The sequence below is a fragment of the Pomacea canaliculata genome, linkage group LG5 (genome assembly GCF_003073045.1).
Source record: "Pomacea canaliculata isolate SZHN2017 linkage group LG5, ASM307304v1, whole genome shotgun sequence".
NCBI lineage: Eukaryota > Metazoa > Mollusca > Gastropoda > Architaenioglossa > Ampullariidae > Pomacea > Pomacea canaliculata.
Window position 1 is genome coordinate 6274360 of NC_037594.1, and position 22111 is coordinate 6296470.

Below are 22111 nucleotides of genomic sequence, written 5' to 3' on the forward strand. Positions count from 1 at the left end.
TTGAAGTGCATAAGTAAATATTTATTTACCAGTTCTCAAAAACATACTTCATAACAAATTTTATATAGATAAATGATGAGAAAATATAAACCTTAAACCAGTCAATTTATATTTTTTATAATTTGTACTTTTTTCTTTTTGTTTACCTTTGTGCAACTGTTTTTAACAAACTAAAATCACAGTGTCTCAGTAGTTAAAATATTATATAATCAAGAAGAAAATATCAGTTCTTTCCATTTAATGCAGCACCTAATGGAGTGAGCTTCAGCCACTGTTCACAAATTGATACAATAGGCAGTGGTGTAGGAACCAGAGGCCACCTAAAAAAAGTTACTGAGGAAGCAAGAATGTGAGCATTGTTCACTGCCAACATGGAGTTTGCCCCCACAAAACTGAGCATCTTCCTATGCCACTGGTGGTTATCTGTGTATGCACATCACAGTAGAGTACACAAGCTGTGAATCATGTTTTTGTTTAATCAAACTCTGTAGGCTACACATAATTTTGATTGGGATATGTTATTACCACTAGTTTGTAACCTGTTGTGACCTGGTACCTTGAAAAATAGATACCTCATCTTTTTAATATTGTTTTGATACTGATAAGGCTTTCAGATTCAGAATGAAGACATTGATTTTTCGAGTTTTGTTCAGATTAAGCACTCTGTTTCCTCATGTGCCACTACTGTAGTAGGTAATAAAGATTGTGCAAGAAGGATAAGAAAACAAAGAAGGACACAGATTGGGACAATCCAAGCACCAAGATTTAAATCCATGCACAAGTAAGAAAAATCTGCCCCTTTTCTGAGGAACCATCTAAGGTATATTAACTTAATTCACAAATCAATTTTGCTGTCATTTTATTTTAGAATATTTTCCACCCAGCTGAGCCTATAATCTTGATACAGCTACACAGTGCATTCAGTGCAGAATGGAAGGAACAGAATTTCATTCATCATAAGTCACACATTGTTGCTATTGTTTTTCTTAAGGCTGTTCACCTTATTTATGAGGGTATTGCATTGATAATGGCAGGTGTCATTGTATACAGAGGCATTTTTTTTACAAAAATACTGGAAGACAAATGGTTTAAAACATAACATTGGAGTTCTGAGATCAAAAGTTATTTTTTTATGTCTCTGAACTACAGATAAATAATCTGTGGATGCTTCTGCTTGCATCAAATTATATCTTAGTCCTTCTCTGTGAAACACATCGGCATCAAAAACTTGTGGAAAAAGTGAGTCTGAGTAACCTCATTGCTCATTAGATATCACTTATGTGGCATGTGTGGTTAATAGTGTACATTAAGTGTGGTAAATTCATTAAGTGTTGCTCATTATTATAGCGATAAAACATTTCTAAATTAAAATAACTTTTGATTTTTAACAGCAGGCATTTTGAAGTACACCACGATGGCTGCAATATCACAATCATCAAAATATATTTTCACCTCTTTGCACTAATAAGGTGTGTCATTGCCATGTCATTTGCAAACAATCTGAGCATATTCTCCAGGAATTAAAAAAAATAAAAAACAAACATGACCAGATGTGTAGTACACGCTATGGGAATTGCATAAAACTTGTGCCATAAAACAGTGTTATATGCAAGGACTGACATGAGTAATGCTTGCCACAATGCTTGTTTGGTTTGAAATCAACCAAAAGTAAACATAAGGAAGCTGTTAATTGTTACATCAACATGCACACAAATACTTATATCATTTACAGCTTCAGCAATGATCAGGTCAGTTAATATTTTTATCAATACCATCTATATAAGAGGAATAAAACTTGTACAAATAATGTAAAATATCCATATAAACTAATACAGTAAAACCTCTTTCTTAAGACCTTCTAGATTACAACCCTCTCTCATGACCCACACATTTTTTTCGCAGATGTATTTTGCTACATAAACATCATAAACCCCCCCACAACTTACAACTGACAGGTTGTGCTTACGACCTTTTCGCAAACATATGATGAAAAAATTAAGTACATTTTAAAAGACTGCTTCTGGTAGGCCGCTTACCCTAGATTACGATTTTCTGCAGAAGTTAGGTAAAATAAGTAAATTTTGGAAGAGACTGCTTGTTCTATGAGTAATCTGTAATTTCAACCTAAACCATATCACTCCAGTCATAGCTAACATATTGTCTCAACTCTGAAAGTCAAATCCATTCAGATTCAAAAGATTAATTGATCTTCAATGACAGGAGTAGCTATATTAACGTCAAATATTATCAAGAGAGCTATGCAGTGTTCGCACGAGCTTAGCTACCATCATACTAAAAAAAACCCAACCCCAGTCCAATACACATTTAAAAAACAAATCACACAATGGCACATAACAAAATTTTAAATTAAAAAAAAAAAAGCTTTTGTCATCATTATTCTTTAGTTTGGAGGTTTGTATTAAATGTATCTGTAGACATTTGGTTAATCTTCAATACAGCCTAACAATGGCAGAATAAGCATGACCAAGTGAAAGCAAAAAGGACAAAAAATGTATGATGATATGGTTGTTAAGAGCATTATTTCAACATTTAAATAAACTTGAACTTATAAGTGTTTGAAGTCATGGTTAGCAGAATGAAAGCAGACTGGTTAACTTCCCTACTATGATCCCTCTGAGACAGGACCCATTTTTTGGATTAAAATCCATGTCGTAATAGGGAGGTTTTACTGTGGTACCAAGTACAAAATGCTCCTCTTTCTGGTAAAAGTATAACATTTTAGACATGTACACTTTCAAAAATCAAACATCGTATACATTATACATGTCATAAAAAAAATCAAGTTAACAAGTGAACATTTTTAAGTAAACAGAATAAGGTTAAAATCAAAATCATGAGACATCTTGAAGGTACGTCAGTCTGAGCTGACAAATAATTGTTAAGTACTCCAAAACCCAAAACACTTTCTCCCTAACCCAAGGTCTATTTCATACAATGTTTTCATGTTACTCATAATGTTGCATTACTTACTAAGCCCTGAAAGTGATTTTTGTATTGCATATTGAATTCCACAATTGCTTGAGTGAACAGTAAACTTTTATCATTTCGACTCCATGTGGTAGCCAGTTATCTAAATATCTGCAATGTCTAGTTTGTCTATTTAAAAAAATTTCCTTTTCCTGTTATAATCACCCACTGACATCAAAGGTAAGAAAGCAGTGACTTAAAGCAAACATGGCTGTCAGATGATAAGCTCAGGTAAAGACTATTAATAAAATCTCTCACCAGTGAGATATAATGCCAGTATTATGCTATTGCCATTAATATATTGTAAATTATGAATGTATTGCTCATACTGTTGAAACCCTCCATAAACTTGTGTGAGGTGTAATATATCCAACATACACTTACCTTGCATATGCATGACATATTACATGTGACATATTACATATGACTTGCTGCTAAACATTCTTTTTCTGATGGCATAAAGAAGCTTGCTCAATTATAGAAAAGGTGTGTTGAAAGACAGAGAACTAATATAAAATTATGTTTTCCATCTTTATTGAAATAAAGTATAGCTGTATTGTGGATAATTACTCACTCATTTATTGACTAGTTTAAGCAAAATGAATTAGACATATACTGCATGTTTAATGTATATTTAATGATAATAAAAATGGAAAATTACCCCACTCAATTTCCCTCCTGGCCATTCTGCATGGCAGGAAGAGGTGGTATTGGCCAGACTTAAGGTTGGACAGACCATGCTGCACATTCCTACCTTTTACAGGGCAAACCCCCTCCAGTCTGCCCATAGTGTCTTAAACATTTTACTGTGTTACATATTTTAGTTACCTGTCCAGACTTCCTTGAGTACGCCAGCAGTTTTTATTTTTCATAGCTCACTATACTCAAGAGTACTCCAGCAGCAGCCATTTTTACAAAATATTTTTGAAGACAATAAAACTTTATTATAAGATTTAAGGACTTTTAATCTGATCCACAGCTTTTATTCGTGGCCTATTCGGTGGCTGCAACACCTCCCCTCCCATTTAAAAAAAAAACACCCTCCCTTATAAATAGTTACTGATTTCTTCTTGCTGGCTATGTTTTTACATTATGCTTTTATGCTGTGTTCATTGTTATTATAAACACTGTTATACATTACCCTGGGTTTTATTATTTTGCAACCTTTGAATGTAACATTAACATTACCTTCTCTCATCGTGTTATAGCCTTAGTGGCTAACATGGTGTAAAACTCAATTACCTAACCAACCAACTCCTGAATTCCCATCACCCACATGATAGATACAAAAGAAAAAATTCTGTAAGCACTGAAGGTAGTTTACAGCAGCAAAACACTGTTTTATGTTGTAAAATAATTTTTGAGATTAAAAAATCCATATTTGTATGGTGGTTATAAAATATTTTCCATCCAAAAATATTTCAAATATCTGATATATGTACAAAAGCCATTTGATACTTAATATGAATAGCTGTAAATTAAAAAAAAACACCAAAAAACAGCCCATAAAAAATTCTCCATATGGAAACAGAAGTAAGCAGGTAAAAGACTACCTTCCAAACAGCCCGGTAAGTTGGTTGCTTACAGTCTATGTTTTAGAAAAAAAAAAACCAACCAAATCATCTGTCTACCAAATACTTCTTTTTATCAATTCCATAAATACCCATAGAACAAAGACAGACTTTGGCATTGGAACATTTGCATCCCAATCTTACTGATTTTAATGTGAACAGACTTCTCAAGCTTTTTGTTTCCTTTGCTGAGCAGCAAGTAGTAATGGTATCACCATTAGAAGACTGCCTGAAAGGTAGCATGCCTCTGCTCCAAAGCACCAATATACTGAAACAATATCAAGAAATATGATAAAATATTTTGTTTATGAAATTTGTTTTCATTATTATTTATTTCGTCTTCAGTACAGAATTAGGCAAATAAGGGACTGGTGTCAAAATGTGAATTTCTAGAACACTGCTTGGCAGATTTTATCTGATCAATGCTGTTTTGTCTAGAATGAAATGAACATTTACTTTTTACACCAGCACATTGTGTGTACCACTGCAAAGAGAGAACATTGCTGATCTTGCATTAAAATTATATGTTTTTCATAATTTCTGGATTAATTGACATGTTGTTTCTTCTTACATTACCTTGAGTTAATTCTGTGATACTAGGCAAAATTATTTTGATACAATTTCTCATTTGTATGATTGAACTGTTGAAGCAGGTTAAGATTAATAAGGTGCAGGGGCCAGATGGGATAACGGGATGTCTTGAATTTCTGTGCTGTTCAGTTGGAAATAGTTTTTAAACACCTCAATCATCAGTAGTGTGTGTTACGTGGGTGTGTGATGTTGTAGGTGTGCCTAGAGCAGGGGTGGGCAATTAATTTTCCCAAGGGGCCGGATGAGAAACTGGAATGGTTCTAGAGGGCCGGATGAGAAACTGGGATGGTTCTAGAGGGCCGGACTAATATAGTTAACTCAGTTTTACCCAATACTGTATATATAGTATATTTACTGGTGGGCGGCCAGCGGGCGGGCCGGTCAGAGACAGGAGGCGGGCCGGATCCGGCCCGTGGGCCGGCGTTTGCCCAGGTCTGGCCTAGAGAATGGTTTTATAAGTAACATTGCCTGGTTTTGTGTTTTTCTATGATGTATCTCTTGCCTTATCCTATCTTGAAATTAAACTTGTTCTGTTTTTCTAGGATTTTGTAAGAACACTTCCCAAGTTATAACTGCCCATTGGCATAAATAAAGTTGGTGACTTATTTACTAACACTTTAAATGATCATTGAGTGAAAGCATACCTGTGGAAGCAAAGACAGGACTTGTAGCACGGGCCAATGACCCTAAAGACCGAAAAATTCCCATGACTTTTCCTTTCTGGTCAGCACCTCCATACACTGATATCAGAGTTGTCAGGCAAGGAACCACTGTTGCTGAAGCTAGAGAGTATTACAAATGGCACAGTGTTATGGAGATTAACAGAACATTAAAAATATTTTAGCTTAATAGCACTGTCTCATGATAGTCAAGATGTTGAAACACCAACATTGCCATAGGCTTCCATTTAAATTTGTACATGACTGGTAAAGTAAAAGTTTTCGGAAAACTGCTGGTAAACTTACCTAATGAGAAAAGTGCTAAAGCGATGTACATCAAGATGATATTGTTGGTGAATGCCATTATCACAAAGGAAGGAATCAATACAAAAATTCCCTGCAAAAAGAATGAAAAACAATATGCTAAATACTGCACAAATTCAGGCACATTGCTATAATACAAATTTCCAGAAAGACACATATTGTATCAAGATATACATGAATACGCGAAAATGTCTTGGAAAGATTTTAAAAGGGGAGGGACTCATTTCAGAACACAACAAAAAGTGTCTCAGTGAACTGTGGACACTCTGTGGTTACCCTGGAGTCTACACTAACATGCTCTCTTAGAGATGCATTTTATCTTTAAATGGTTAATTTTAACCAAGTTTATCTTCCTGTTTTAGTAAGGTATCCATACAGACACATCTCACAAATATTAAGCAGAAGATAGGTGATATAGGAACCAAAAGAGGGAGACTGCAATGAATTGGAATAGATGTACCAGACGGGTAAATAAAAATGATTTAGCACACAGCTATACCTGAGCAACAACTCTGGTCTCTTTCCCTTGTTTCACACGCCGAACATAACCTCCTGAAATAGGGTAGGACACACTTTCATCTTCATGATTTCTTTTCAGAACCAGGTAATGATAAGCAACAAAGTGTTAATAAAAGCAAAAAATATCATAATAACATTTCTTAAATATTGCTGGAAAAAAGTAAATTAAAAAAAAAAAATCAGACAAGACATTAAACCAAATCCTTAGAACTGTGAGCTCTCTGTTATTAGATTTTTTTTGTCCTCTATTCATTTGTAATCCGATTTATCGCAGAACTGTGAGCAAGGAAAATAAACCTTATCCTTAAGTCATAATTTTCAAATCTACAACTTCAATAAGTCATCCAATTTTCTGAACTTAAACAAAAAAGTATTATAGTTTATTAAAAAGTCATAGTGTCTCTTACCCTGTATTAAAGCCATTAGAGTTCCAATAAAGAAAACATCTTTCCTTGTTGCATGCTGTAACATAATATGAGAACAAATAAAAAACCCAGAAAAAGGCCAACAAAAATCACTGTTTGAAATCAATTAGAATAAATAATGTTTGAAAACATAATATAAAGCCAATTTTCAGTGAAACCCATCTATTTGAGGGCTTCAAGCTATGATAATGTGAAGTCCAGAAGTTCATCCTCATACAAGCCTATAGTAGTTAACATCATAGATGGTTGCACATATCCAACATATACAATTTTTCCTGGTTTAGACTTGTAGATTTGTGATGTAATGGTCTGCATATTAAAGACAGCCAAATTACATGGGCTAATTTGATGATGCATGAAAACGAAAGGTGGAGGGGAAATTGGTGTTTTATATGGAGCCAGCAACTAAGGCTATATCACAGCAAGGCAGCCAGCCATGCCACATGCAGAGAAAGAACACTGAGCCCAGGACAAGAGCTGAACACAGGACAGCCAACCCTCACTGTATTGGTGACAGGCACTAACTGTTGTACCACCGGACTGTCCCTGGGTAGGTGGGAACAGATATACATATAGTTTTTTTAAATGACCAGAAAGTACAGTAATAGGGCTACAGAGAGTTACAGGAGAAATAGAAATGTTCTATCACATCAAATGCTAATACCTTCTCCAAAACTGTAGTGTACTAAATATACTAATTCTTTAAATTGCTACTGCATTAATACAAAGTAGCTCTGCTGGTTTAGTATGCTATACAGTGATCTCCTTGATAGCCTTCATTGCTGTATTAGCTCTATTTATGCAGGGAAAAAAAGAAAAACCTAGACTAGACCCAACTTTTTCCTCTAGTCAGTTTACTACATCACTTCTATATTCAATCTCTACGGCAGTCTTTCTCAGTATGTTCTAGCTCTGGTGAAGTCAATGAGATCAACGTGCAATAAAACAGAACTTTATTTAGCCACAAGGGCAATTTCAGATAGTACTCATACTAGCAAAATACATATGCATACACCAGATAGCATGCTAGATTGCTTGTATATGTACATACAGGGATACAAACACTTCATTTTTCTTTGTCTGTAAATTACCTGTTATAATTGAATCTGTTGTGCATCAAGAATGGCAATGTAAATTCCATTCCTGAGTATATAAAGAGATACAAAAAGTAGACACCTCCTAAGCCTTGTACCATTTGTTTGTCTGCAAAATAAAAAAGCAATCTTAGTAATAAAATGCTCTTTATAACTCAAAATCTCTCTTCTCCCCTCAAAAAAAAAGCCTAAAACCAAAACAGCAAAAGCAAACAAAAAGAGACCCAGAGAGACAAAAGCAGGCTGGAGTAAATTTGAGATTGGATGTACCTGACAGGTATATAGTAGTCCCAAAATCAATGCTTACCAGAATTAGGAATGTTCTTCACACTTGCAAATTGGAATAAAGATATTGGATTGATAAGTTCAAAAGAGCTGGCAAGAACTGATGTTTTTGACTGAAACACAAGGAACAACATTTAAAGATTAAAACCAAAGGTTAATTTTTATGCAAAAACAATCATCAATCTTTTCTTGTTAATAAAGTATATATGTATCCTTTATTTTTTGTGTGTATTAATTTCTTTGATTTCTTAGTTTTGCTGTCCTGTTGCCAAATGATATGTGTTTCAATTTAAATTTATAAAATAATGATAAAACCTTTTTAAAGATATGTATGCTTAATTATATGTATAGTTAATATGTATAATTCCCATTTTGAGTGGATACTTACTCGTTTGCTCTCTGGCAGTGTTTCTTGCAGGAACATAAAGAGAAATAAAATATCTGCAACCGCAAGCACAATGCAAAAGATGGCAGGAAGAACATAAAACTGATCACTTTCTTTGTCAATAAATGAAAATATCGCTCCAATTGTAGGTCCAAAAACAAAACCAATGGAAAATGCAATGCCAACCAGTGCCTGAAAAAAAAAGAAAAATAATGTGAAAAAGAAAACATCTAATATCTTGTAATGCTAAATTTAATCACACCAAAAACTTTCATTTTTGAAAACACCTACATCCCACTGCACTATCAAATACATATGTTAAAAAAAACCCACCCTCAAAAATACAAATACAAAAACAAAACCCCCAAAAAACCCCAAAACCAACAGACTTATCTACACAGTGCATGCATACCCAAGTATTCATACAAAAATGCATGCATACATCTACAAATTCCCTAAAAAGTGAAGAAATGAAAGGAAAAGTTCTTTTTGCAAATATACTTTATAATTTTTTTGAATAAGTATTTTATAGCACAAAATATCTTGTACCATTCCCCTGCCTCGCTTTTCTGGTGTGGAAACATCTGTTACTATGGCAGTGCTGAGACTGATGTTTCCTTTGCTGATGCCTCCAATAACACGAGCAAGGACAAACAGAGTGAAATTGCTTGACAGCATCCACACAACGTATGACAATGCAATTCCAACCTATAAAAAAAAATTGATAAACATCAAAACAAAATTTAATGCAACAAGATCTCATCATTCCACCTTTAGCTTGCTATAAAACATAATAAAATTAAATATAACAAAAGTGCACAGCATGGAATATGTCTGTTGTCTTTCTCAAGAGTCCATTGATTGTAAGTACTCATAGCAGTCCACAAATAAAGAAAGATCAAAGGACAGAATGATGGACGAGAGAAAGTCTCTTGTTTGCAGATTTCTTTTTTCATTCTAAAGATGTCATACCTACCATGCAAAGTAGCATAACAGGACGCCTCCCATAGACATCTGAAGCTGCACCAATAATAGGAGTGGACAGGAATTGCAGAAAGGAAAATAAAGAGCCAATAATACCTAGGAAATAAATTACATATCATTAGGTCAACACTTATAACAACTTTTTTATACTGATTAAAACTTCCAGGCATTTTTAAAACAACTGCTACAAGAATACACCAGCCAGACAGGATATAAACAAGCAACATATAATGCATGAGTGCTCACTTTTGTCTTGGCATATGTGTGCATATGTGCATGCACAAATGTACATCTATGTGCATGTATATGTATGGGTTAAAATAAATGTAATGCATCCTGAAGCTATCTAAAATACATAATTACCAGCCTATTACTGCCTTCACCAAGAGGAATGAGAAGCAAACAATACTTGTCAATGACCAATTCTTTCAAAGTTTAAATATTAAATAACAAGCCCTTATAATAGAAGAACAATGATATACATTCTTACCACCAAAAAGAACAGAATTCCATTTGGGCGTATCAGGTGCTCCAACAAATTCTCTGAAGCTGCCAATGAAACTTTTCATGAATGTATAGAGACCTTGCTGCAAAACAAAACAAAATCATCACCAGAATCTGTGATCAGTGCAAGTGACAGTACACAGTTGATTTTCAATAGATATATAAAATTCTTTTTCCCTTTCTCCTGCTAGTGTTCTTCTGTTAGCAAAGTGATGAACACTATAAAAGAATGTTGCAGGAAGTGTCATGCTAAAAGTAGTGTGTTTGTGAAAGAGAATGTGTAGGCATATATACAAATGCATGCGTCTATGTATAAATAAAACAGTTTAGGTCCATCTTGCTTATAACACTAATAATTAACTTACTGTGTCACTGCTGCCATAATGGTCCAACAGCGATGGGAGCAGAGGCAAAATGACTGTGAAAGCCAAAAGATCAATGACAAGAGAAATAAAAATGATGTAGAAAGTCCTGTTCATCATCTTTTCCTCTGCTGAAGTGGCATTCTTCTCTTTTTTGACATCACTCTTGGGCTTCTGTGTTGGTGCTGCCATGTTATCAGCGGACTGCTCATGACACAAACATAGACAATGATAACATTTATATACCATAACAATAACCATTGGTGTATACCAGCAAGCATACAAGGCTTAAGACCACATTTTTCTGGATTAGAAACTGTATAAAACTCATAAGATCAGGAGCATAATGCAGACCATGCAAAAGTTTACATTCACATTTACTTCTCACTGTGTGCAAAATGTTTAGATAAAAATTTTAACTGTAATTTGGTGACGTTTTCTGAAAATCACACTAAATGCAAGACAGGAAAAAAAAGAGGTTCTCAAATTAATTAAGCAATTAAAATTACTTATGATCCATATTCAAAAAGTTAAGGAAACTGGAATGCTTATCTTTATCACTCATCTTCTAAAAGCAGTTGCAAAGAATATTAATGTGCTAAGCCAAACTGAAATGTAACTTGCCTAATTTTTTTTTTTTTGCTGTTATAACTCAGACTATTTAATTAGGGCTAACCAAAACATTAACTTCTAAGTTGCTGGCAGGTTAACAAGATCGATGTTTTAGTTATTCACAAAAATGTGTTTTTTCTAATGTCATTGAAAGCAGGCAATCCAAAGCTTTCTTTGCATACTAAAATTAAGGCATCGCCATAAAAATGAATCATATGACATAGTGAAAATGAGGTTTATGCTTCTTTTCAAAATGCAGTTGCAAAGAATTATGTGATGCATTTTCACGACTTAAACTTATGAACGGTACAGCGTCAATCACTCTGATCTGGGTACACTCAGCAGTTGAATATTAACAGTAATCACGATGACATATGATTGATATTATATAGTAAATGATCGAATGCAGTCAGATTATAATTATGCAGTCCTCGAATGCATGGACCGTTCAGAGTGAGCTGTTCATGAAGCTGTACTCAAATGAACACTGCTAATTTCTTCTGAATATTTTCGTGGTATTTAGGTTCACAGGCATGATCACCTACATTAACTATGATTTCTGTGACGTATCGTCATTGATTGATCGCATTCATGACACGCGCCAAATACAAAAAAGAAATAGCAGTCCAAGCATAATCTTGAGATACCGATCGGCATTATTCATCAATACGCTGCATTAGTTTGCAGATTGATATAGCATACACATATGGTGACACCGCAAAATACTAACATACCTCAATGCTTAAAACTTAGAAGCCACGTACGTCCTTGGGCCAGAAGTAATCCAAAGCCCTTGTCGGGAACAATTAGAATCAGCTCTTGCTTCTGTCAATCAGGATACCTAGCCCTTGTTTCATTATCTACCAGTTCATCGGAGGCCCATCCCACTTAGCGAGTCACGAAACACGTTCTCGCAAGCTACTGGACAGTATTCTTGCTTGCTACAACTCTGTTGGCTCGGTGAATGGTCAATTTGACCACATCAACATCGAGATGATGTGGACACAAAATAAATGAATTTTGAAGTTGTCTCTTTTATCGTGGTTGATTGACCTGGGTAAGTCTTTGCTTCTCTTTCAACGTGCATATGTGTGTGTGTTGGCCATATATATATATAATCGACAGTTCTCTATATTTTTCGCTTATAATTAATTGTTGACACTTTAAAATTACACTTTAAAAAAAATTATCGTTTGCCTCTTCCTCGTGAATACATATGAGTTGTTCAGTGACTAAGCATGCCCTTCTTAATCAAACCGAAAAGTAGATGGAAAAACTGACCCAGAATTCAAAAGAATTTTTTTTTCATGCGTGTCACGTACACTGCATGGTTGGTTGCACACCTTGCTCTCTCTCCTGCGGTCAGTAAAGGGCTTTGTGTGAGCCCGACTTCAAAAGAATGTTTTTGTGATAATATAACACATCTAGTTTGAGTGAAACCTCTTTTATCGTGGCTCCATATTAATATAAATCACAGTTTTCTGCAATTCTGACATTTTGTAGATTAAAAATGTAATTTCGGTTGTCCATGTAGTATGCAGTGTCTATTTCCATTTCAGAACAATCGTGACACCTCGAACTTAAATTGTATACATGCCCGTGGTGATATACAAGTTGCACGCTCTCGTCTACAGTGCCGTGCATAATACAAGTTCGTGGTGTGAACCATTCATCGGTCTGAGTGTGGTCCAGTACCATCTCTAATTATCGTTTAGGTATTTTAGTTCGCATGTCTGCACAAGAAGTTATATATAAGCCCCATCCCCTACCCAAACCCCCCAAATGTCACAAGTTTTTGTGTGTGTGCATATTCTATGTAGTTTTACAAACCGCCTTGGGCACGTAATGCATTATTTCTCACTCAGTCATGCACATGTATCCATGCGCCACATTATCAGAAAAAATCTAATAAAATCGTTTACTTTTAAAAAAATGAAATAGGAGTGTTTGCAAGAACACTTAAAAGTGCTGACAGCAAACAAAATCCGTACGATATCAGAGTGGCTCATGTGACACATGCCATTGTCATATTATGCATAAAAACTTTAAAAAATTATCTACATAATACAAGTGACAGAATACATTCAACGTCAGAATGCCTATAAATGATTAAAAAACATTTTATTAAATCCATCTCACCATGAACGTGGATATACGTTCATGATCTCACTATATGAATTCCGCAACTTATGCATGACAGTTCCGTGTTTTTAATAAGTTAAGAACATCAGTGGTTATTCGAATAGTGCTGACAATGAACAGTTATTAGAATAATGCCGAACAGTTGGTCCCTCCTCACCCTAACCATTAATAATTATTCAAATAGTGTAGATTACGAATAATATGTTAGAACAATGTCGGATAGTCACCCTTGTTGGCTTTACCTGTAGGATTTTGGGTGTGGGTGCATTCCCCTGAAAAAAAAAGTGCTTCACGAAAGAAAAAAAAAAGTCAATTAATTTACGAACTCTACATGCATTCATATAATTTATACTATTTTTCGCAAACGCTAGAATCTGAAGCCCCTCTCCCCCCACCCCCCAAAAAAAACTTGTTGGATAGTCTTGCATGGGACACCCACACCTTAACATTTCAAATATTTTCCTTAAATAAAGTGCTGTTGAGATTCGTGGGAAAACTTTGTATACATCTGGGAAATAAGTGAAAGGCACTAGAAGATAACCTAATAAAATATTTCATGTCACGTTTTCGTTTATAAACGATTCTACAATATTACTTATAGCAGTGCAAGGGAAGTAACCAAAAATCTTTTTTCCCGGGATCCCTCCAGAAACAGAGACGAAAGGATTACGCATTCTCTTTCATACGTTTTCACGAGTATTAAGTACCATAATAATTTACATATTCTAGGTGGTGCAAGGTAAAGTAGTGACAGAGTTTTATTTCTTTCACGAAAAGACTAAAAAAGCTCCCAAAAAATAAAAACTAAACGAACCACACACTTTTAAATCATAAAACCTAGACGCTGTAAGGGTAACTCCCTAGTTCGTTCGTTGCAGTGTTATTGTTCACGGACCTTCATTTAAATGATATTGCTTTTGTGGCATTAATTCTAGGTTCGTAAAACAGTTGCAGATAACCAGAATCTGTTTGAATTACAGTTTCGTTAGATAATTATAATTGTGTCTTCATTAAGTTATGGCTTTGATTTGTTGATATTTTGTATTAGGATGTACTTTCAGTTTCACTTTGCAATATATGGTACAGTCCGTTTCTGGATTAAACGACCTTACGATAACACTGTCAGATCTATTTTTGCTTGTTGATTTTGTCTCTACGTGTAGTTAAGTCTCGTATATTTAAAACGTAGTAAGAGATAATCTTTCCTCGTATGAAGTTGACTTCCAGTGGGTATAAACGTTGCAGAGTGATGGACGTTGCTACTGTTAAAAATTGAAACCAGATTTTTTTTTTTTAAAGTGGTACTTTTTGTTTATTATTATTTTTTTTTAGTTGTGCTAAAAATTCGAGATTATTAAACCTGAAAAGTGCTATTTCATGCTTTCATTTAAATCTAAATGCTTTAACAAATATTTTACACAGCATACTTCCAAACTCTAGTGTGGATGTTAGAAAGTAAACATGTAGCTTAAGTAATTTAACTTGTTCAGCATATGCCCGTTTTTCTTTATTTTTGTTTCTTACTTATTTGCAGACAAAACCATGGCAGTAAATGGCCCACATCTACTGGATGGACGGGTGACTCATATTGTTGATCCAAGTAACTTTTTTCTGCGCCTTGGGCAAGGTACTTTTGCTTAATATCAAGCATTACAATACACTGCTAAATGAGAATTGTTTTGAATGGTGATGGTGGAAACAATTCTTATCTCAATAGAGACCAGGTTGACACAAATTGCAGGTAGTTGTAAAGTGCTTGGAAAGTCTGTCCGCTTCCCTTTAATCTTCTTATTAAAAGTAGAATGCTCAGTTTTGGTTTAAAATGCTAATGCAAATAACTGTGATAAGCTATTAAATGTTGTACATAAGATGCTTCTAAATTGACATGAAAAAAAAATATAGTTAGTGTAGTTATATACTGTCCAGACAACCAGAAAAGCATAAATATATCAGGTGATTGGTTTAAGATGACAATAGATAGGTCCCTTCTGGACCAGTATATCCAGAGTTTACTGTGAGAACTAGACTCAAATTATACTTTTTTTTTAAGCTAGAACTTTATTTAAAAATTCCTCCCTATGGTCATCTCCCTTTAATAAAATTAGGCTATTGAATACTACTTCAACGAAGTCGAACTGAGATCTGTAGAAAGGAAAGGTTTTGTAGACTCTGTAACATTAATGATGTTGGGAATGAAGTTTCACTATCTCTTTAATTGTAAAAAATATGTTGATCATTGTAAAAATAACTTATCACCTTACAATTCTAGTGCTTTTAAGTTCCATTCATTATTAACTTCAAGAAATAAAAAGACCCTCACTAGATTATTTTGATTTGTAAAGTTATTACTGAGGACAGTGACCTAGAAGAATTGATGTGTGTGAGAGAGAAGGATTATATGCATACATATAAAAATGAGGATATGAGTAGGTGTGTCTGTGACTTACGTAAGAATGAGAAAGGCAGAAACATCATATGATGAAAGTTTATCAACTGTTTACATGATATATGGATTAGGGAAAATATGTATGATACTCTCATTATATCCAGTTCATTGTCATTTGTTTTACAGATGAACATTTGAAAAGCTTTAATGAGTTTGAAAAAGACCTCATCAGTTATTGTCAGCATGCACCTGTAGGACAGGCAGAAAATATAGATGTGGGAGGTAGTGTTATTGCAAAATCATGTAAAAAAACTCGCAGAGGTGAAAACCAGTGGAGGAGAGCAACAGTACTTCGAGTTGACAGGTATGAAGGACAGGATGAGTTGCAGTTAACATTTTCACTTTGCAAGCCTGTCTGTTCTTTGTTGTGGTGCTTAAGAGATCCACTTTGCTAGTTTATGAGATAGAGCATGGGGTGCTTTTAATACTTCATATCATCTTTCAATGCTTGCTTTACTACTAATTGCTGCACTTTTTGCTTCTGTTCGGATTTTTAAAAATATGGACTGGCTTACATCTATCTGACTTTCTTTATGTTCATTTCTATGCTTCTTTCTGGTGTTCTCTGAATGGACACTACTACTTAGTATTGCATGCTGAGAAGAGAAATAACAATTATAGTATTCTCTTTAGTATTCATGCCTGCTTGCACGCTGAAAAACTCACTACTGTGCAAGCTGAGAACAGATTATCGATTAAAGTAGAGATGTAGTGTAAAGAAGTGGTGGCAGTAAATATGATGTGAGTTCATAATATAATGTCATTAGAACTTGGTTTTAAAAGTTGTACGAGTTGTTTTTTGTTTTTTTTTTAAACCTTGTGGACTTTTTAAGTGCAACCCAGAAGTTATGAGCACAATTGTAGAGGAATTGTTTATTTAGCTTTCCTTGCACCTTTCTGTGGTGCTGAGAAGTATTTTGTTGATCTTGACTTTTCATATTCTTGGGTTTCAGCTGTTATTTATTGACTATGCTGTTTTTCCACAGGGACAACAACAAGTATGATGTCTATTATGTGGATTACGGAAATTCAGAAAATGTGGCTGCTAGGAATATCATCTCAGCATTACCACTGAACATACTTCATTTTCCATGTATCTGTGTGCCATGTAGCCTAGCTGGTATTAAGCCTGTAAGTGACAAGTAAATATTTTTTCTTTGGTTTTTTTTTCTTTTTATCTTCTAGTTCAAAGGCTTGCCAAAGAAATCTGACCATTGTTCAGTCATAAAATGACAAATTTGAAATGTGAAGATTTTCAAGAAGTGTCAAAAATAGCTTTCTGTCATATGCAAGCATAGAATAGGTTACTTTTGAAAAACTTGTATGCATTTACATTTGCATTGTCCAAATCTTGAATGGATTAGTGTCGCGGTCACCACCAGCTGTCCCGTGGCATTCCCGTACTGACCTTCCGTCTGTCCGTGCGACAGACAAGGAGACCCTCTTCTGGTCCCAAACACGAGCATCCCTCTGATCACATGAGGGCCTGCGTTTAGTTTTGCGCACCCGCAGCTCCAGGCCTAGCCACACGGCTTGTGCTAATTCAGTTGGGCACTCGCTTGTCCAACAACAGCACCGGTCGCTGTCTTGTGTGTATGTTACTGCCAGTTGTGACAACGAATAGCACCGGCTCAAAGGTCTCCCACCGTCTTGCGTGTCCACTACACCTGCTGTATGAACCAGCAGCACTAGCTCAAACGTTCTCTCACCGTTTTGGCACTCCCGTCACTGCTCGCTGACTTCAACGGAGGGACTTCAGTTTAGTGGGTTTGCAACAACGTCTCGCAGGGGCTCAAACCAATATACAGCGCCCACACCAACCCTCGCTTTGGTCTTGAAGTTTTTCCCGCCAAAGCTACGCATTTAGGGATTTTAGGCACGGACAAGTAGTACAAGTTCGTGATGAAAGGAGGTACAACAAAACAATGATGTCAGAATGAGGCTGCGCTTAACTGGCGTGACAGCTCTCGTGCTCTACGATTATTTCTTGTTATACATAGTTTAAGTAACTATAGCTGTCAGAGGGTTACGTTTTTCGGACTATCACGAGGTTTATTTTCAGCAACGGTGGCATCCGAATGATCAGCCGACAAAAGAAGAGCAATCGAGTACCATACGCTGGACCGTGTTTCAGGGGCTAGCAGACAAGGCATCACCATACCCTTATGCCTCGAGCCCCGCGCGGGCTAAGAACGGGCCTGACAGTTGATATGCAGTTTGTGCTGTATGCTCATCATTGACTAAACTTTAGTTTTTGCTGTATTTTTGTGATCAACCGTACGAAACAGGCAGACTTTTTTTTCAATTCTTCAACAATTCTTCGGAGCGTTTCCAGTGTCAGACATTACCTTTTTAGCTTCAGCCTCCGTACGTACGGAAATCACATTAACCTGTCATTGAAGTATTTTGTTTGCGTGCAGTTATTTTAATTATGACTGACTTTGTTGTAGACGACAACTATCCTGGTTTAACTGTTTCTCCTAACTGTGTGTTTTACTCCTGTGTGTTAAATGTCTGTATATGTATGCCTGCCCTTGTGAGCGAAGACAAATTTCTGTCCTGGGTCTCCTGGACAGACAATAAAGACTGTTTTGATTTTGATTTTGATTTGATTTGGGTTTCTCTTGCTCGTCGCGATGTCCCTTCGCCTGTCTAGCGGGTGACATCTGTTTACATTTCGTCTTTGCCCGTTTGTCTGCGTCAAGTTTTGTGTGTACTAGTGATCAGTGAAGCTGTGACATCTTGACCTATGTTTCTGGATTGTTTCTGTGTCTGCGACTGGTCTCAACAGTGTAGAGCAAATTATTCAACCGTAACGTCATTACGTCATAGTTTAGATTTATGCGTCATTTGTAGTACTTAAGACTACTTCGCTGAAACTTCTTTATGCGTGAAGACAACGGTGAGCGAAGTTTTTTTTTATATCATTATTGCTGCTCCCAGGTAAACATTAGACCAAGAAGCACATACAAGTTTGGAAAGGAGAAAGTTTAAACTTTGCAATAAAAGTAATGAAAATCGCCTTCCCCGTGCTTCCCCGGCAAAGCAGCGATCGTGGCCCATCATGCTCAAGCTGGATACTTAACTGTGTTGCCCCAGAACTTGAAGTATTCGGATGAATCTTTCTTCACTCTTTATCTGAATGCTTCTATGATTCTCCGCTTGAGATCTGTCTGCGCCAACATTATCATTGCCTTCCTCTGATAAACACTGGCTTCGTTGGCATCTTGGATTCTGAGAGGTACTCACATGCCTAACAAACCGTTATATGACGTATTGGTATATTTATTTCCTTTTATGGTGACCATAAATTGTTATGATCGTCGTGGTTATAAATTTTTTAGTGGCGTTTTTTTCCCAGAGTCATGACTTTGTTTTCTCTGAATGAATTATTTCACGGATTTTTTCGGCACTGTGCTCTTTAGCGGTCCGGTGGCACAACGCTTAACGCCTGTCACCAATACAGTGAAGGCTGGCTGCCCAGAGTTTATTTCTCGTCTCGGGCATGCTGTTCTTTCTCTGCACGTGGCATCTGTTTACAGGGCTGGCTGCTTGCCGTAATATAGCTTCAGTTGCACCAATTACCATCACACCCCCACCCCACCTCGGCACTCTGCTCAGTCGCAACGTGATCTGCTGGTGATAGTAAGATGGCAGATAAATAGTAATTTCCTGCAAATGATTAAAGAAAGATATTTTGTGCTTGTATCTCCTCTTGACTGTGGGAGACCTGAATTAGCTGAAATGTTGCTCTTTGTAATGCCGTTGTTTTACTTGTTTAGTTTCTGTATTACAAATTGGATTTGCCTATGGTGATATTGTGATGTGGAGGCTGACAATCTACATATATACTGATAACCAGTCACTTATGTCAGAGCGCATTGAGCTTGTTGCCAGCAGGGAAATGCTCTATAGAAGTGCTAATATTATCTACCGCTACAGACTTCGCATTTGCTACATGATCACTTATCTATGATGATTTACTCCACAGACAAGAACTAATTCCAGTTATATCTTGAATTGCTTTTATCCCAGATTAATGACTGTGGATCTCATACAGTCCTATGAACTGGAACAAGATTGGCCATTTAGTTATCTTGTTAGTTAGCAGCAATTACAGACTTCATTATTTATGAAACACCTTTTTTCCATGGAAAATTTTGTATGTAAATAGTGGGATGATTACCCACAGTTTCTTGTCCCCATTCTAGCAGAAGCTGAAAGCATGACTGCTAATCTACTGGCATCTCGTTCTTAGCTTGCAGATTCCTGGACTTTCAGAGGTACAAAGATTTTTGAACAACTGGTGAAAGGAAAAAAGTTTAAAGTGATTATTCTTCCTTACAATCAAGATAGGATGCATCGGACGGTGGCCATGTATTACAGGTAAGAAATTGAGATCATAACCTTAAATGTGTGTGTGTGTGTGAATGAGGGAGCCAGATTATTGGCGCTTATGAATGTCGTACATTGTAATGTATACTGTGTGCTGTATTTCTGCTTTGTGTGACCTTTGTCCCTTTATAGGGGTAGAATATTAAACACTGCAAAGGTTTTAAATTTTTAGATGAAAGAAAAGTGTATGGATGTATATATTTATAAGAGGAGGAGAGAGATTGTGTGTGAGAGAGAAAATGAGAGAGTATGTAGCACAAATGTTATGAAAACTTGAGTTTAACTTTGTACAGTTTAGAGTTTCTTTCTTAACCACTGAGTAAATTTAGATTTTCAACTTTTAATTGACAGGACTGGCATATTGTTTCAATGAGCTATAGTACAGAAAAAACTGATTAATTAGTTTAATACATGGTCATTATGGTTAGGCCCTTCTCACACATTTAAAATATTTTCAGCACATTGTAGAGATCCATTATCACTAATGACAAGCAGGGCTGAGCTACATATTTAGGATATCAAAATAGGGAGTTGGAGTTTTCAGAAGAGGATTCTGTTTGTTTAATGTAATCACCTCATGCATGAATAATTTTGTAAGAATTAGATTGAAGTGATTCAGAGATGTTTTTCTCTTAAAACTATGATACATAGTTTTTACAAAAAATTACAGTCACTGTATTTTTTGCTTCTAGAAATAACCAGCGATCAATAGTTCATGAGCTGTTGGAAGCAGAGGTTGGAAAGGTAAGAGTAAACATTTTTGTTTCTAAGAAAGTTTCTTCCTCCAATAAAGCATGAATGGTAGCATTTTGCATCAAAACTGAGTATCCATCAAAAGTCTTGAATGCTTTCCACCATTCACCAGAAGACTCTGAAACATTGAAAGAATGTCTAAAAACTATTAAACTTATAATCTAGCAGGGGTGGCGAACCATTTTTATTCTGCCAAGGGCACACTACACATGAGCTCCATGTTCCCAGCCTTATGACCTGGTTTGCAGGCCATACTAAATAATCAGCTTAAAAGTTAGCCTGCTGTATTCGGTCTGTTGCATTATCATTTACAAAAATAAGGTTTGTGATGTGCTGCTGGCTGCATTGGTAATAAAACCAATGGCACCTAATGTAGGGCCATGTTGTCTAGATATATTTGGTCTTGTGTTTTGTAAGGACATGTATAACATAACAAAACAACATGGCCAAGCTGTAGTTTTGCCAATGTGTTAACGCAGCAGTTCAGGCAGATGGGATGCAGGCAGCTAACAAGAAGCATATTTGTCTGTCTCATCATGTGCTTGTATGTGTACTGACTATCCCATAATGGATGTTCCTTCCTTGTCTCTCAAAATTTTTACTATAATTTTGATAATATATGTTACTAGCAAAGAGGGTCATAGATTTATTTAATTTCTAGTCCCACATGCAGTTGCCTTGGCAAGGCCAGACTGATTGATTTCGCTGGACCTTCTCCACCCCTGATATAACAGAATCTGTTGTATGAAGAGATTTATAGGCTTAAAATTATGTCTTGCATAAAAAATGCTGGATTTTTAGAATTAACAGCCTCAGTTTTACAGCAATGATTTTTTTTCCTGCTACCCTTAGTTTTCCATTTGTTCTTACAGCCAACTGGGGAAGATGTGAAAGCTCACCTTAATGATATACCCTCAGATTATTTTACCAGGGACACGGGAGCAGGTGAGAAATTAACAATAGTGCTAAACTGTTCAGCAGTTGAATAAGTTGTGTGAATTGAAGGAGTTTTCATATTTTCATTTGGTAACGAGCACCAAGATTAATTTGCTTTTTACTAATGGTGATACAA

At 35.8% G+C, this 22111-nt stretch overlaps 2 protein-coding genes across 8 annotated transcripts in view; one reads left to right on the plus strand and one right to left on the minus strand.

Moving 5' to 3' along the window:
• LOC112565123 (major facilitator superfamily domain-containing protein 10-like) lies at positions 1 to 13727 on the minus strand. The gene is given in 14 exon segments (XM_025240425.1): positions 1 to 4827; positions 5795 to 5932; positions 6116 to 6206; positions 6633 to 6685; positions 7060 to 7095; positions 7098 to 7114; positions 8169 to 8280; positions 8479 to 8569; positions 8845 to 9033; positions 9391 to 9549; positions 9818 to 9921; positions 10316 to 10412; positions 10695 to 10895; positions 13673 to 13727. Coding segments are annotated over 13 exon segments (1377 nt in total). The 5' UTR covers positions 10884 to 10895; positions 13673 to 13727; the 3' UTR covers positions 1 to 4726.
• The window catches only part of LOC112565119, a 21065-nt gene continuing 11173 nt past the window's right edge, over positions 12220 to 22111 (plus strand). Inside the window, exons 1-7 of one of the 7 annotated variants that reach the window (XM_025240420.1) lie at positions 12220 to 12360; positions 14980 to 15072; positions 16018 to 16195; positions 16878 to 17022; positions 20150 to 20277; positions 20979 to 21030; positions 21912 to 21984. In XM_025240420.1, coding sequence (XP_025096205.1) covers positions 14988 to 15072; positions 16018 to 16195; positions 16878 to 17022; positions 20150 to 20277; positions 20979 to 21030; positions 21912 to 21984 — 661 coding nt within the window. In that variant the 5' untranslated portion in view covers positions 12220 to 12360; positions 14980 to 14987. Of the gene's footprint in view, positions 12361 to 14039; positions 14185 to 14278; positions 14381 to 14597; positions 14747 to 14979; positions 15073 to 16017; positions 16196 to 16877; positions 17023 to 18574; positions 18794 to 18845; positions 19133 to 20149; positions 20278 to 20978; positions 21031 to 21911; positions 21985 to 22111 lie in introns of those variants that run through there. The other 6 variants (XM_025240417.1, XM_025240419.1, XM_025240418.1 and 3 more) reach the window with 6 other exon arrangements.